The sequence below is a fragment of the Rhinatrema bivittatum genome, chromosome 5 (assembly GCF_901001135.1).
Source record: "Rhinatrema bivittatum chromosome 5, aRhiBiv1.1, whole genome shotgun sequence".
Taxonomy (NCBI): Eukaryota; Metazoa; Chordata; class Amphibia; order Gymnophiona; family Rhinatrematidae; genus Rhinatrema; species Rhinatrema bivittatum.
This window is the reverse complement of record NC_042619.1, coordinates 218013369-218029981: the sequence shown is the minus strand read 5'-3', so window position 1 is coordinate 218029981 and position 16613 is coordinate 218013369. Positions and strand designations below refer to the sequence as shown.

Genomic DNA, 16613 nt, shown 5'->3' with positions numbered 1-16613 from the left:
AAGGCCACAGACAGCTCTGTCACATTGCCAGGGTGGGCTGTCCCACATGGAAAATTCTGTCACAGTGCAAAGCTAAACTGTCCTACACAGACATCTCTGAGACAGTGCCAGTCTGGACTGTCTCACACACTCTGTCACAATGCCATGATGACTATCTCACTTAGACAGTCTGTCACAGTACTAGACTGGGCTGTCCCAGGCAGACAGCTCTGTCACATTGCCAGAATGAGCAGTCTCACACAGACAGCTTTGTGACGGTGCTAGGCTGAGCTGTCTCACACAGGTCTTTCACAGTTAACCAATAAAATCATGGAAAATAGAAATGAATGACAAGTAATATAATAAACTATTAAATACTATAATATATTAATGATAAAAACAGGAATAAGCATTTTGAAAATTCATAAAAATTATCATTTTTATTAGACTAAATAATGCAATAAATAAAATGCATGCAAAACCTGTTCAAAAACCATTCAAACTGAAGTCCCTGCATGACTATGTTCCTGCACAAATGCCTACTTCAGGGGAATATTTTAAAAAAGATCCTAGAATCTCCAGGAAAAACACTGGAGGTACTGCAGATTGACAGCTGTTCCATTGTGGCTGTGCATGATCAATTCTGCATGGTCCCAAAGTCACTCCACAGGGTGAAAGCATCACTCATGAGGAGGGGACTTCATAAATAACGTCTGAACAAAGGGGCATTGATACACCCTGAACAAGGGACGCTCCAGAGCGTGCTGGGGGCAATGGCTGCCCTCCCCGGCTGCTCCCAGTCTGGCTGGACCACTATGATTAGTTGGAGGGAAAAGCACTTAGCACTTGGCCCACTCTGAAATTCACTGGGCCCCCTCTTTGTCCCCATACAAAAATTTCTGGAGCTGCAGGTGACCCCAAAAGGTGAGAAGGGGATTGCTGCCTGACCCACCATCCCAGGACCACACTTAATGCTCTGCTCTGCTCCACAGCATATAGTGTAAGACAGAGTTCCTCAGGGCATGGGCTCTGCTCATCGGTGGATCCAGATGCCAGGCTGAGCTGTACCACTCCAGCATTTCCTCTAGTTCTGGAACACGCCTTCTGCCTGCTACGGCTGCACTAACAAGAGACAGAATATCACAAGCGTTGTACTCTAGTCAAGTGTTTACAGCCTGCTTTTACCACCTGCCCAATGGCTACCCCATGACATGAGTGGATGGAGGAAGGAGAGAGTCTGGGAGTCAATCAGGCAATCCAGGACAGGGACGTGCCCTCATCTATGCTTGTATCTCGGCACAGACCATCTTATTTTCAGCAAGAGGCCAAAGACCCTCTGGGGTTTATTCGTTTTGCTCTAATTGGAGCCCTTTTTTCCATGAAGTTTCTGACTTTCTCTCCAACACCGTTCTAGAGATATACATTAAAACACAGTCACCTGAAGCTTAAAGCACACATACAGAGTCTGCTACTTGCAGCCCCCTCTCTTCTTTCCACCGCAGGCCTGGCTGATCTGCCATTGCCCAAGTCCTTGCTTTTCTGTAGAAATCTTACTCATGTCAGCTCTCGCCCCTGAAATGTTGTAGATCGCCCTAAAATTCACTTTTTTAGGCCATTGAATGAATGAATGAATGCACAAAGTGTTAAGTTTTGACTCCTAATATGGGTGTGATGTATTTACAAGAGGAATAGCTGGGAAATCTTTAATTGGGTTATGCATGAGGTCGCCAAAGCCTCCAGGATTGTCCTAGAGTCTCCAAGAATTGAAAGTTTACCTTCCAGGACACTGCCACAAACAGCCCTGGAGAAAACTCTTTAGGGATTCTCATGAAAATAGGGAATTTGGCATTCCTAGACATTCCTAGAGATTCAGTGTTTGTAATATGAAGGATTAAAGAGCAGACACAATTACAGCAAACCCAATTTTTGTAAGGTACATTCAATAATTTTCTTTTTTAGGCAGTGAATGTATTTTGGATATTTCAGTCATGGTAATACCCTCTTTTGTTTGTTTTTTTGGGAGGGGGGGGGGGATTTAGCATATTTCAAAAATTTGAAAAGCACCATTAATTTTGAGCTGTAAGTCTATCTGTCACAGGAGCTGGCCATGGTACTGAACAGCGGTGAAACCCATATAAATATTGGTGGGGTGGAGGGGGAGAGGGAGGCTAGGGGAGATTGTATGGGTGTCGTTTCAGCAAGGATAGAGGTGCCAGGTTATCCACATGAAATTTAATAAACCTTTGGTTTGTAGGCCATTCTTGCACATTTCAGCTGAATGAAAATAACACACAGCAGCTATTTAAATATGTATTTAAAAGTAAGAGAAACGCCATCAGCCTTTTAAAAATAAGGTTCACAGTATAATTAGCTGTTTTCAGTATTATGTAATATGCTTCAGTTTTATGTGCTCCAGGACTATATTACACACATCAAGTACTGGAAACAAACTGACAGCGATCTGCTTTCCTCCCCAGCATACACAAGAACGAGCAAGCCCAGTGATTAAAGCCATTACATGATGCAATGAAGCCATTAGGAATTTGTTCAGCCAGAGATGGCAACTGTAGTTCTGCAGGCATGGCCCATATAATTTCACTTGGTCTCTTTTTAGCTAGGATCACCTGTACGTAAGCTCTGATGGTCCATTATTGGCCTTCAAGTTGCTATAAGAAGAAAAGTAGTATTTAAAAAAGGACATGATTTTTCTCTACAATTGCAAAATTTGTTCTGAGTGCCATCTCTGACACCAAGAAAGTCCCTTATCAAAAGGCAGCCATGGGAAGATAGCAAGGTTTAGCATCTCTAAGTTGAGAGCAGACACCAGAAGCCCCATGAAATGAGACTCAAGGATCTAAATATGGAGAGTGGGGGGAATGATTGAGACATTCAAATACCTTAAAGATATAAATAGTGCAGAAGAAATTGTTACGCATGCCACCCGCGGAAGTCCCACGGCGCGGCCCTCTCACCTTCTCATGTGGACTCCAGCTCCTGGTTCCTCTTCGCTAGCAGCGGTGGGCCACCAGCTCCGACCTCAGGTCGCCTCCAGTGCCTCCAGCCCTGCCATGGTCCCCAATGTTGCCAGCCAAGATGTCCTTGCTCGTCAGGCCTCTCTGCGTGGCCCACAGAGAGACGCCGCCATCCTCCCTAGGCATGCGAGCACGCATCACTAGTTATTTTAAAGGGCCCACGGCAGGAACCTGGCCGCAGCCCCAGATGCTGACGTCAGACTCTTCAGCATATAAAAGCTCAGGCCTCGCTCCATAGCGTTGTCTTTGCAACAGGTCTCTTCGTACTCCGAGTACTCTTTGCTGATAGAGAATCCTCTCTACTTCATGTTCCTGATTCCAGTGGTTCCCAGTTCCTGACTTCCTCGTTCCTGTCTCATCTATGTGTTGGACTGACTCTTTGGATTTCACTCTGCTTTGTTTGACTACTCTTCAGCTTTTCTCCAACCCCAGACCTCCGCTATGCCTGACTACTCTTCAGCCTATCTCCAATCCCGGACTTCCACTACGCCTGACTACTCTTCAGCCTATCTCCAACCCCAGACCTCAGCTACGCTTGACTATGCTTGCCTTCTTTATGCCCTGACCATTGCCTTGATTGACTACACCTGCCTTCTCCGTGCCCTGACCCTTGCCTTGATTGACTATGCCTGCCTTCTCCATGCCCTGACCACTGCCTTGATCGACTACGTTATAGACCTTTCTGTGTCCAGAGTTCTATGCTGCTTGCCACAACTTCCACTTGCCGCCGGCTCTGATCCTAGCCTGTCAGTGATGCCTCCTCTTGCCTATCCTCTGGACATGGACTTACAAGACTTAGGCCTTCCTTTGCTTGAGTGCCTCCAGTTACTTGTTGTTCCTTTGACGCCTGAGTTCCTGTACCGAATCCAATCCAGGGTAGGACTACGCCATCTACCGGCTGCTGTCTCTGGGCTGAACCACTTCTCGTTACTAACTAACCTTGAGGCCCACCTAAGTCCTGCCGGCCCCGGCACCCAAAGACTCAACCCGAGGGGAACGAGGGCTGGTATAAGTGAAGCTCCAGTGGCCTCTAGCTTCAGCCCACTCCACTTGCTGATGGTGGGGACCTGTAGGTCCTTACCTATGGGTTATGTCAACCCCACCTCGACCCAAGGGTCCACCTCCGACGCAAGAGAAATAAATATTTACAGTGGAAAAGATGCTGTAGATCAGGGGTGCAAATATTTGGCTCCCAAATGAGGGTTGTTGTTGCTATAGGTGTAAGATTATTGGCATTTTAATATAACACGGTTTATTATAAAATAAGATTGTTACATCATTACTACAGTTCATATCCAGCTGTTAAGAAATCAGTAGATCAGGGGTGAGCAACTCTCCTACTTGAGAGCTGCAAGCCAATCAGGTTTTCAAGATATCCACAATGAATATTCATAAGATTAATTTGCATGCACTGCTTCCATTGCTTGCACTTGTATCTCATGCATATTCACTGTGGATATCCTGAAAACCTGACTGCCTTGCAGCACTTACCTGGAGTTACCTATCCCTGTTCTAGTATAAGAGGCCATGATATGAGGCTCAGAGGGGGTTGGCTCAGGAGTAACATCAGGAAATATTTCCTCACAGGAAAGAGGGGAAATGGGACTGCATGGAACTGCCTCTTAGTGATATTGGTCGAGACAAAAAAATGCAGTAACAGAATTCAAGCAGAGAGAAACCTTAGTTAAAAGGAAATGAAGGAAAATCTGGAGATCAAGTGGAGGCTGTGGTACTGCAACAGGAAGGGATAATGGGCAGAGACTATGCGGGCCTGATGGTCCTTATGTGATGTCGTAACCTAAGTTTCCATGACATCAGCATCCCACTCAGAAGCCCTTAGCAAAGAACTATAAAACATAAATTACAAACAAATAAATGCCAAGAGAAACAAACTCGATTTATGTTGCCTCTGAGATTATCTGTTTGTTTCACAGTCAGTCACTGATATGGCACAGAAGAGCAGGAGCAAGTCAAGTGTCATGTTGGCAGAAGCATTCCTGGAAGTCTTGGTACTCTAGATATGGTTGAACCGTGAATGTTATTGAAACAGGAGCAGAATATACAACTAAGCACATGAAAGGACGAGCAGGTGGAGAACCCACCACCGCTCACTCTCCTGAGTCCTTCCCAGCAAGCACTTCCCTATAGCTCTAGACAAATATACCTATTGCAGTTTGTATACACTAGAAGGACACGTGCAACCTTCTGTGTTCCAGGACATGACTCTTCAAACATATAAATGCTTTACTTCAGTGCCCTTTGCATGCTGCTGTATCAGTTCGTTTGTCTATGTTGGAGTAACATGACTTTGGGCAAGACCACCAAACTCAAGGTTTCTGGCACTTTTATATTTTGTGACCTGTTTTTGTGGCTTTGATAGTACATTGAAACGGTTTTATCAGTGTCAGCGGGCAGGCCACTTCTTTTTGTAAAGTAGTAGACAAGAATAGTGAGAAAAAAGTAGGCTCTGCTTAGAGATGGTGTTAGATTGAACCAGCAAGGAAGGGAGAGGCACACAGAAGAAGTGACGTTTAATAGCCCCCTGAAGGAGATCAAAGGCTCGCCTCTCGTGAGCATCCTCTTAGAGGTGTGAGTACAGTCTCATAGCCCAACCACCCCTGTTCCACAGAGCTGGACAAGAGGAGGAAGGCAAGAATAAAACATGGGGGAAAAAAAATCAAGCTCTAAAATAATATTATATGCCAAAGTCTCCAGCTTTCACACGTTGACAGTGACACTGTATCTCCTGGCAGAGCTGTCGTTCTCCATGCTGAACCACCTTGGTGGGGTGCTGCCTACTGGAGATGCGTTTTGGTAGGGGAGAAGTTGGGAAGATGTTAGCAGGGCTGACAGATCAGGTATGAGAGTAAACTAAATATATTAAATATATATATATATATATATATATATATAGTCAAACAAAGAAAAGACAGAAAAAAATATCTAAATCAATAGTCACCACCTATTACAAAATATATTCCTATTAATGCGGAGCACAGAGTATTATAATGACAAAGGAAAGACATTTTTATTTATATAAACATTCAGCACAAAATTAATATCAAATGACCACTTATTAACAACTGTATCCAAAACTATTTATTCATACACAAACGAGTATCAAAAAATATCCATATCAATCTTATACGATATCACCCTAAAAAATGTCCCTCTATATAGAGTCATAAAGAACCATACTTCCAAAATTGCTTGACAATAGATGGTGTTTCCATCCAAGTCAGTCTCACCGTTAATTAGGAAGGCGTGATCAACTTTCAAATAGTGAATGTAATAATCTCAAAGTAAGCATTCCAAGTGCTCTTCTATCTCTGATGAATCTTAATGCAGTAGTGAACCTTAAGGTTTATGTTCAAATTTGGATACAGTTTTTAATAAGTGGTCATTTGATATTAATTTTGTGCTGAATGTACATATAAATAAAAACTTTTCTTTCTTGTGACATTATAATACTCTGTGCTCCTCATTAATAGGAATAATTATATTATATTCTAATGCCACGTAACCTTTGGATTCTTTTTTTTTAGGGCACCTCAGGGCAGGATTCAGCTGAAAGGTCGTGACCTTCTAACACTAAAGGATTATTCTGCTGAAGAAATCAAGCACATTCTCTGGGTGTCAGCAGACCTGAAACACAGAATAAAGCAAAAAGGAGAGGTAGGATGGGGATCATGCAGATCACAGGCTGGAATGCAATTGTGCTCAGGACACTTCCATAACATCCTGGTGCATTTTCTGCTCTAAGAAGTGACCTGAGGTGAAAGTGAAAGTCCATTTATTTTAATGAGCATCCCGTGCCTTAAATTCCACCTCCCTAGTGAATACTTGATAAGGAAACTGCATGCTTGTCATTTCTAGGTGACATTTTCAGCTGGCAATAGGGGTAAGTTTTTTTCTTTTTTTTTTTTCTTCTTTTTTTTTTGCTGGTTTAGCAGTATTTGATCCTTTCTAGTGGAAATGTTTAGTGATTGCAGAGAACCGTGCTAAACTAGCCTGAGATGCTGACCAGTATGATTGCCAGTTTAGGAGGTCAGAGCACAGCACTGCTCAGACTGTGGGAAGGACTTGGAGCACCCTCCTAATCACCCCCACAGGCTGTTTTTCCTAGATACACTCATAGGAGACCTCATTCCTTTCAGCCTTACCCACTGAAGTCACTCCGCCCTCAATCATTCTTCAGTTAATGCTAGCTATAGCCCACCTGTTTAGCTCTTCCTAATCCTGGCCTCAAAGGCTCTTTCTTGGATTTTCTCTGTGTCTCTTGTCTGTGTGTCCTGACTAGACTGTAAGCTCCAAGGAGCAGAGACTGCCTCTTGTGTATCTCTGTACAGTGCTGCGTACACCTGGTGGCACGATACGAATGATTAATAACAATGCCATCAGCCATCAGCCCTGGGGGGAAAAAAAGTGTTGCAGTATCTCCGTATCTCTGCACCCAGTGTGAGGGATCTGCTAAGGCTTCAGATGCATTCAAGTCACATGTGGACAGGTCCAGCTGGTGCATTGCGTTCTCAGCCTGAGCACCGGATCCTCAATCCCAGTCTCTTTCAAGCTCTGAGCTTAAACACGGGGATAAGAACTTGAGTTCACTTCACTATAGGGTTTCAACAGCTCAGATCCCAGCTCTCCTTCAGTGTGGGTTACAACATAAACACACCGTATAAGATCTAGGTAACTTCGGATGTACTCTCAGCTAATTCAGATCAGCAAGCAGGCACTCACAGCCGACTACAACAATCCAGATCTTCAAAACCAGGGATTCACCAGCAGATTCAATTCCAGTACTCTCAGCGCTCACAGAAAAATCTTAAGGGGTGAATTTTAAAAGCTTGGCATGGGCCAAAAACTGGGAAATACGCAAGTACGTCTGGGCGACGAGTGCCACGCGGATTTTAAAAGGCTCCTGAATGCGCACGTATCTCCCGGTACGCGCACAAGTTAGAAGCTGAAAAGTGGGGCAGGGTGTGGGGCGTGGTCTGGGAGGGGCATGGGTGGGACATGGGCATTCTGGGACTTTAACATGAAAAACGCGTGCATATATATTTCCGCACATAAGTGCGTGCTGTGTCCCCTACCGGATAACTTTATTTTAGCTATGTTTGGCATGTAAGTTCTAAAACAAAAAAAAAACCTAGGCTAGTCAGCAGGTTTTTGTTGGTTTTTTTTAATTTACTTTTTATTGCATCATTATAACATAAACATTTTATTCACAATAACAGCTGTTGCAGCCGGGTTCTGCGGTAGAATAGTGGACCCTAGGGCCAACCTACTACGAGAGGCGGGGTAGGTTGGGAGGCGGAGCCAAGACTCAAGAGAGCTAGGAAGTCCAATAGTAATAGAGTCTGGTGCAAGGTCTTCACCCGGGTACACAGGACCCCCCAGGAGGAGCCCGAAGGGTTCTGGCACCTTGGGACTTGAGTACCAGCGAGAGAGTCCAGCAACAGAGAACTAAGCAGACCAGAAAGGATAGAGTCCAGCGCAAGATCTTCACCCGGTGCCAGAACCCCCCAGGAGGAGCCCGTAGGGTTCTGGCACCTTTGGACTTGAGTAGCAGCGGGAGAGACTCTATAGAGCAGGCGTAGGTGGATGCAAGTAGAACCTGGAGCGGGGTCCGCAGGCACCAAGAGAAGGCAGGGCTGGAAGCTGACGCAGGAACAGAGACGAGCCAAAGTCGAGGCAGGCAGCTGGCAGAGAGTAGTCAGGACGAACCGAAGTCAAGGCAGGCAGCAGGCAGAGCGTAGTCAGGATGAACCGAAGTCAAGGCAGGCAGAGCGTAGTCAGGACAAACCGAAGTCAAGGCAGGCAGCAGGTAGAGCGTAGTCAGGACGAACCGAAGTCACATGTCCACTTGGTCCACTTTTAATGATGTATCTTCTCATGAAGTCTCTAGCATTATTGCTTCAATGAACAATGTCATGTGCCCTTCGACCAATGCTCCTATCGCAGCCTTTAAAGCTATTAATGATAGCATTGCTCCATTTTAAACTTCCATACAGGCCGATACAGTACAGTGCGCTCCGACGCACACTGTTAGCACACTGTTAGCCTGCTCTTGGACGCACGTTTTCCCTTACCCCTTATTCAGTAAGGGGAGGAAAATGCGCGTCCAACCAGCGGCACCTAATTGCGCCCTCAACATGCAAATGCATGTTGATGGCCCTATTAGGTATGTGCGCGGGATACAGAAAGTAAAATGTGCAGCCAAGCCGCACATTTTACTTTCAGAAATTAGCGCCGACCCAAAGGTAGGTGCTAATTTCTTCTGGCACCGGGAAAGTGCACAGAAAAGCAGTAAAAACTGCTTTTCTGTGCACCCTCCAACTTAATATCATGGCGATGTTAAGTCCGAGGTCCCGAAGAGTAAAAAAAGTAAAAAAAAAAAAAAAAAATATGAATTCGGCCCGTGGCTGTCGGGCTGAAAACTGGACGCTCAATTTTGCCGGCGTCCGGTTTCCGAGCCCTTGGCTCGAGAACCGACACCAACAAAATTGAGCGTTGGCTGTCAAACCCGCTGACAGCCGCCACTCCGGGCTACAAGGAGGCGCTAGGGACGTGCTAGTGTCCCTAGCGCCTCCTTTTGCCCGATTCTACCGCACCACTTCATTTGAATACTGTATCACGCGCACCAGCGAGTGGCCGGTGCGCATGCCGGGAGAGTGGGCGTTCGTCCGCTCTCCCGCGTTTTTACTGAATCGGCCTGATAGTTAACAAATCAATCCATTCTGGCTCTGTTCCTGATTGCCTCAAGAAAGCAGCTGTCAAACCTTTGTTGAAGAAACCTAGCCTAGATCCTGCAAATGTTTCCAATTATTGGCCAATCTCTTCCTTACCTTTTGTTTCTAAAATCATTGAGTGTGCTGTATTACATCAGTTCACTGATTTTTTAGAAGACTATGAAATTCTTGACTCTCACCAATTTGGTTTCCATTGCTCCATGGGCACAGAATTATTATTAGTGTCTTTAATTCACACTATTAGACAAGATTTAGATAACGGTCAACAATTTCTTCTTGTATCCTTGGATATTTCATCAGCTTTTGACACTATTGATCATGAGATTCTTTTATTTTGTCTGTGTGAATGAGGTATTTCAGGTAATGTTTTAAACTGGTTTTTATCTTACCCAGTAGTCGAATGCATCAAGTGAAATTTAATAACCAACTTTCTACGTTACATGTCTTAAAATCTGGCATCCCTCAAGGCTCTGCCTTGTCTGCAATGTTATTCAACCTATACCTAGCTCCAATTACCAAAATTCTTGCTAGTGTCTCAGATGGTTATAAGATTTATGCAGATAATATTCAATTTTTCATTCGGTTACACCCCACTTGGGATAATACTGTCGATCATCTTCAACTTTGCATTTCTTCAGTAAAACAATGGTTACTCCAAAACAAACAGTCTCTTAACAAAACTGAGCTTTTATTGATTCACAGGCCTCATTCTACTTGCCAGTACAATTCTGTTTCTATTGTAATCTTAGCTTTACTGTTAGCACCTATTAAAAGTCTTGGCATTTGGATTGATGCTTCTCTTTCACTTCAACCTCAAATCAAATCTGTAATTAGAGTTGATTTCTACAAATTGCATTTACTTGCTGGTTTACGTCATCTCCTACATTATCAAGATTTTCTCACAATTGTTCGTGTAATCATTTTCCCTCATATTGATTACTGAATAGTTTATACTTGGTCTTCCGAAGAGTTCTTTGCATCCCTTACAATTACTTCTTAATTCTGCTGCTAGACTGATTACCTGTACAAATCGTTCTGACCACATTACTCCTGTACTTGAAAAAATAAAATGGTTGCCTATTCAACAGCGAATTCAATATAAAATTGCTATGACTATTTTTAAATTATTAAGCACAGATTCCTCCGCTTGGGCAAATGCTTTGTTGAAAGTATATAAACCATCATGAGATTTAAGATCGTCTCAACAAGGACTCCTGGATATTCCTTCTGTACGTCATGCCTGCTTTTTGGTAACTAGAGACTCGGCATTTTCTGTTGCAGTACCTGTTCTCTGGAACTCCCTACCTATGGAATTTCGATTACAGGACAACCTTAAAAAGTTTAGACTTCTTTTAAAAAGCTTTTTACTGCAGCAGGCACATTTTTGACCATGATTTATCAGACTTCTCTTTGGTCTTGTTCCTTGTGATGCTTTTATGTTAATTAATTAAATTTTTTTTTAGTGCCTATCCATTTTATGTCTTTCATTGTGCTATTTATGTTTTTATTTGTAGCTTTTATTATGTATGTACTAAATTGTAAATCGCTTAGACCTTTTTTGTGTTAAGCGATTAATAAATTTTAATAAATGAAAAAGTGCAGTTGCAATGTCCCAAGGCTCTCTATGCCAGGCATCACAGTGACTGCAGTGCACGGTTCTAACTCTCCCGGTCTGCTCTATTTTCAGTACCTGCCTCTGCTGCAAGGGAAATCCCTAGCCATGATCTTTGAGAAAAGGAGCACGAGAACAAGGCTGTCCACAGAAACAGGTGAGTGTTGACATGAGGACTGAGAGTGCCATGGCCAGCCTGGTGGGTCCATGGCCAGGCGGAGTTGCTGGGTTCAGTTCCCTAATTAGATCGTCTGATCCACGGGTCAGCTATGGCTGGGGTTGGTGCAGCAACAGCCAGAGCCCCCTGGTGGAGTAGGAATCCCAACCCTCAGGTAAAGGCAATACCTAGTGGTCAGACTCAGGCCTAACAATCGCAGGGTTTCATTAGGAGAACCTAGTGCATGGCCCTTGGTCGAGTGCTGTCGCCACAGTGACTGCGCAGTGTGAGTTGGAAGGGAATATAAAATACTTTATCTATTTAATTGATTTTATATTCCACCTTTCAGACACTTCAAAGAGTATTACATGCTGGTACTGTAGTTATTAGGGGAAGAATCCCTGGGTAGATTTGAATGAAGGACCTATGGTGCTGTAGTCCAACAGATACTGGTTCTGTGAGAGCAGAAAAGTTGAAAGGAACAGGAAGAAATTGCTAAGCAAAAAAAATAACACTATTGTGAGGAACTATTGGTAAACTCTCTAGTATCCAAGAGCCCATGGTAGGTGCAGGCTGAATAGGTCAAATGAGCTGCTTCCCCCGAAGACCAGTGAAATAAATAGTCCAGCTTGATGCATTTTGGATAAACCTCTCACACAGAAAATGCTAGTGTGTTTCCAGGACCTTGTAGAAAGAGCGAGAACGCCTTCTCTCCCTCATTGCCTGCACAGAGAAGGTCCCCCAGAAATGGGTTTTGAGGGGAAGACTTGCCTCGGCCTGGCAGCTCCTTTCCAATGCCTGCAGCCTCCAATTTGTCTTTGTAACTGATCCTCCGCAGAACATTCAAAATCAATGGAACGGGTCACGGTCTGGGGGGTGGTGGTGGGAGGGAACAGCAGGACAAAATCATTCAATGTTGCCAAAATTGATGCTGTGCTGGGATGTTGGCACTTCGCGGAGACCGAAAGGAGTGATTTGCTTAGTTCCTGTGTCTCACAACACATCTGAGGCTTATAACTAACAAAATCACCACTTACAGCGCCCCCAACCCAAATGAAAACTTTTTAAATTAGGATTTGCACGGAAAATTGTATGGATTCATGGTAACAGACACAGTTGTACTTCTTTCATCATGTAGTACAACAAAATGGCAGCGGCCTCAGGTCCGGCCAGCACCATTCTGAATAAGGATCCGGTGGGCTGGGGCCCATGGATGGCATAAGATGGGTTCAAGGGATGGAGGTGGGATGGTGTGGACAGGCCCAGGTGGGGGCAATAACTTTTTAACTTTTTGTGGTACCAGTGCAGTTTTCTTGGCAGGGGAGAGGAGCGAACCCTGGCCCCTTCTTTTCATTGTTTTTTTTGGTTTTTGTTCCGTTTTGTTATCCCTTTATGTTTATTTCGTTTCAAATGAGCATAATGAAAACAAAAACATAAAATTTATTTTGGTTGTCCTGGAAAGCAAACCTGAGTTTAGGGACATTGAGAACCTGAGCTGATCACTTCGTATTCTGAAGTCCCCTCTTCTGGGACCGCATGTGTACATTGAAAACCTTCTACACAGGGGTTATTGGTAACGAGAGAGAGAGAGAGAGAGAGAGAGAGAGAGAGAGAGAGAGAGAGAGAGAGAGAGAGAGAGAGAGAGAGAGAGCGAGAGAGAGAGAGAGAGATAGGAGAGAGAGAGAGAGAGAGAGAGAGAGAGAGAGACTTACTATAGTGCCTATGCCCTACATAGGTATTTGAATCCCTATGGGAGGGCTACCTACTAACTCGGGGTGGGGATTAGGTATGAGCGTCGGGGGTTGGGGGCCACTTTTGCATTCCACATGAGACCTACGGACAGAACAGTGGTCTCTAGTGCAGATTTGCTGGCCGTCGGAGTGAGGACGCTCACTCCAAGCGGAGATTTGGCCAACATTCTCTCCACCTAGCATGTTGTTGCCCAGGTAGAGTGTCCATCAAGCTAGGTAGAGAGAACGTTGCCCAAACCACTTCTTGGAGTGAGCGTCCTCACTCCGACGGCCAGCAAATCTGCACTAGAGACCACTGTTCTGTCCGTAGGTCTCATGTGGAATGCAAAAGTGGCCCCCAACCCCCGACGCTCATACCTAATCCCCACCCCGAGTTAGTAGGTAGCCCTCCCATAGGGATTCAAATACCTATGTAGGGCATAGGCACTATGATAGCACGCACACGATACACAGGTTCCCGCTTTACATATGCTCCGCCCCAACTCCGCCCCCTGAATACCAAATGACTAATTTGCATTCGCGAATCACGTTAACAGCTGTTAACGCGATTCGCGAATTTATCACACGCGGTAAAGTGCTTTGAAAATGAGGCCCTGTGTGCTTTCAGCTTAGCCAAATCTTTTTTTTTTTTCTATGCAATCTTAATTCTAAGAAATTAAGCTTTTACCTTGTATATAGGACAGAGGCAATAATAAAATAGTTCCAGAAATGTTTGTGGTATTTACTGCATAACATTAAACTCTTAATTCATGCACAGCAGTCATAAACCGAGTACAATTACACATTCCATCATGGTGTGGTGGGTGGGTGACACAGGTAAGATGACAGCTACAAGCGACAAATAAGAGCACCATATTGGGTCAGACCAAGGGTCTATCAAGTCCAGTCTCTTGGGAGACTGGGCATACAAATGACAGATGACATTTAATGTGGACAAATACTAGGTAATGCACGTAGGGAAGAGCAACCCAAAATATATCTACATGATGCAAGGTTCCACATTGGGAGTCATCACTCAGAAAAAAGGATCTAGGCATCATTGTAGATAATATGTTGAAATCCTCTTTTCAGTATGTGGCAACAGCAAATACAATGCTAGAAATTGTTAGGAAAAGAATGGAGAATAAAACAGAGAATATCATAATTGCTCTGTATCACTCCATGGTGCGACCTCATCTTGCATATTGTTTGCAGCTCTGGCCACCACGTCTCAAGAAAGATATAGCAGAATTAGAAAAGGTACAGAGAAGGGTGACCAAAATGATAAAGGGGATTGAATGATTCCCCTATGAGGAAAGGCTAAAGAAGTTAGGGCGCTTCAGCTTGGAGAAAAGACGGCTGAGGGGAAATTTAATAGAGGGCTATAAAATAATGACTGGAGAGTAATGAGTAAATGTGAATCGGTTGTTTAATCTTTCAAAAAGTACAAAGATCAAGGGACACACAATGAAGATACTAGATGATACATTTAAGACAAATAGGCGAAAATATTTTTTTTACTCAATGCATAATTAAACTCTGGAATTTGTTGCCAGAGGATGTGGTGAAAGATGTTAGTGTAGCTGGATTTAAAAAAGATTTGGACAAGTTCCTGGAAGAAAAGTCCAAAAAACATTATTTAGGTGGAGTTGGGGAAATCTGCTGCTTATCCCTGGTAAAAGTAGCTTGGAATCTCTCTACCCCTTGGGATCACGCCAGGTACTTTTGAACTGGATTGGCCACTTTGGAAACAGGATACTGGGCTTAATGGACCTTTAGTCTGACCCAATATGGCAAATCTTATGTTCTTATGGTCCAGCAGTGGCCAATCCAGGTCACAAGTACCTGGCTGGATGCCAAATAGTTAGGGATCTTCGTTTTCAGTTTTTATTTTTTCAATGTTCTTTTCCTATATTTTATTTAAAAAGTCATTTTTCCACTGATTGTTTTTTTTTCTTATAACAATGAAATTCTCAGGAAAAATAAAATAAAAAATGAAAATGAAGGTCCCTGCAAATAGTGGATAGATCCCATGCAGCTTACACCCAGGAATAAGCAGTGGCTTTCTCCAAGTCTACCTTGTTTAAGAAGTGTTTAAGACTTTTCCAGGAAGTTGTCTAAACCTTTTCTAAACCCATATACACTAACTGCAGTAATGAATTCCAGAGCTTAATTGTGCATTGAATGAAAAATATTTTCTCTGATTTGTTTTAAATGTGCTATCTAGTATCCCTCTAGTCCTTTTACTTTTTTTAAAGAATAAACAACCAATTTGCATTTACTTGTTCCACTCCATTTATGATTTTATATCTCCCTTCAGCCATCTCATCTCCAAGCTGAACAGCCTTTCCTCATAGGGGAGCCATTCCATCTGATTTATCAGTTTGGTTGCTCTTCTCTGTACTTTTTCTAGTTCTTCTAGATCTTGTTTGAAAGGCATACACAATATTATAAGTGTACTCGTACCATGAATCATTACAGAGGCATCATGATATTCTCTATTTTGCTCTTTATTTCTTTTTCAATCATTTTTAACATTCTGTTTGCGTTTTTGGCTACCATCATACATTAAGCCAAAGATTTTAATTTATTGTCCATAGTGACATTTAGATCCTTTTCCTGGGTGGTAACTCCTAATTTGGAAACTAACATTGTATAACTACAGTTAGTATCCCTATTTGCATCACTTTGTACTTCTTCGCATTATAGCTGATAGCTGCACGAGACACTTTTCACCATGGCTGGTGTTTATTAGATGGGCGATATAAAATCATAGTTCTCACTGTCCCATTGATTTACCTAAGAAAATCAGAACAAGTCTCTGCATACAAAAGTATGCAGAGACTTGTTCTGGATTACCCTTAGAGCGCACCCTGCTGTGAACTTACCGGGCTCCAACGCTCCCTCTGTCGCCCCGATATGCTGTCAGCAGCAGCAGCTCCTTCCCGCCCACATGCCAGGCAGAGTAGGTCACCGACCGGCACTTACACGCGCTTCCTAAGCCACAGGAACTGACACCAGTGGCAGCTGCCCCTTAAAGGGCCGTCCCTCCTGCAACTCCTTGCATCAGCAACAGGTCTCCTGAGCGTTCAGTCTCCTGTGGTTCTTGTGCTCCCGTGAGCCATGTTCCCCTGTCTTGCTCTTTTTCCCTTGGTTCCCCGGTCTGGGTACGTTTGCCTGTCCTTCCTCCTGTTAGGATCCGTGGGTTTAGTGGACCTTTGACCCAAGGTGAGTGTTGTAACAGCCTGAGGGGAGGAGGCCCACAGGTCCTCACCATCAGGAGTCCGCGTGGTCAGCAGTAGTTGGAGACACAACTGTAGTATAGCGTAGTAACAGAGACTCTGGTGTGAT

General features: G+C 43.8%; 1 protein-coding gene across 1 annotated transcript in view; it reads left to right on the top strand.

The window, feature by feature from the left end:
• The window catches only part of OTC (ornithine carbamoyltransferase), a 73012-nt gene that overhangs the window by 3185 nt on the left and 53214 nt on the right, over positions 1-16613 (top strand). The window contains exons 2-3 of the mRNA XM_029603192.1: positions 6557-6686; positions 11451-11532. Coding sequence (XP_029459052.1) covers positions 6557-6686; positions 11451-11532 — 212 coding nt within the window. The remainder of the gene's footprint in view (positions 1-6556; positions 6687-11450; positions 11533-16613) is intronic.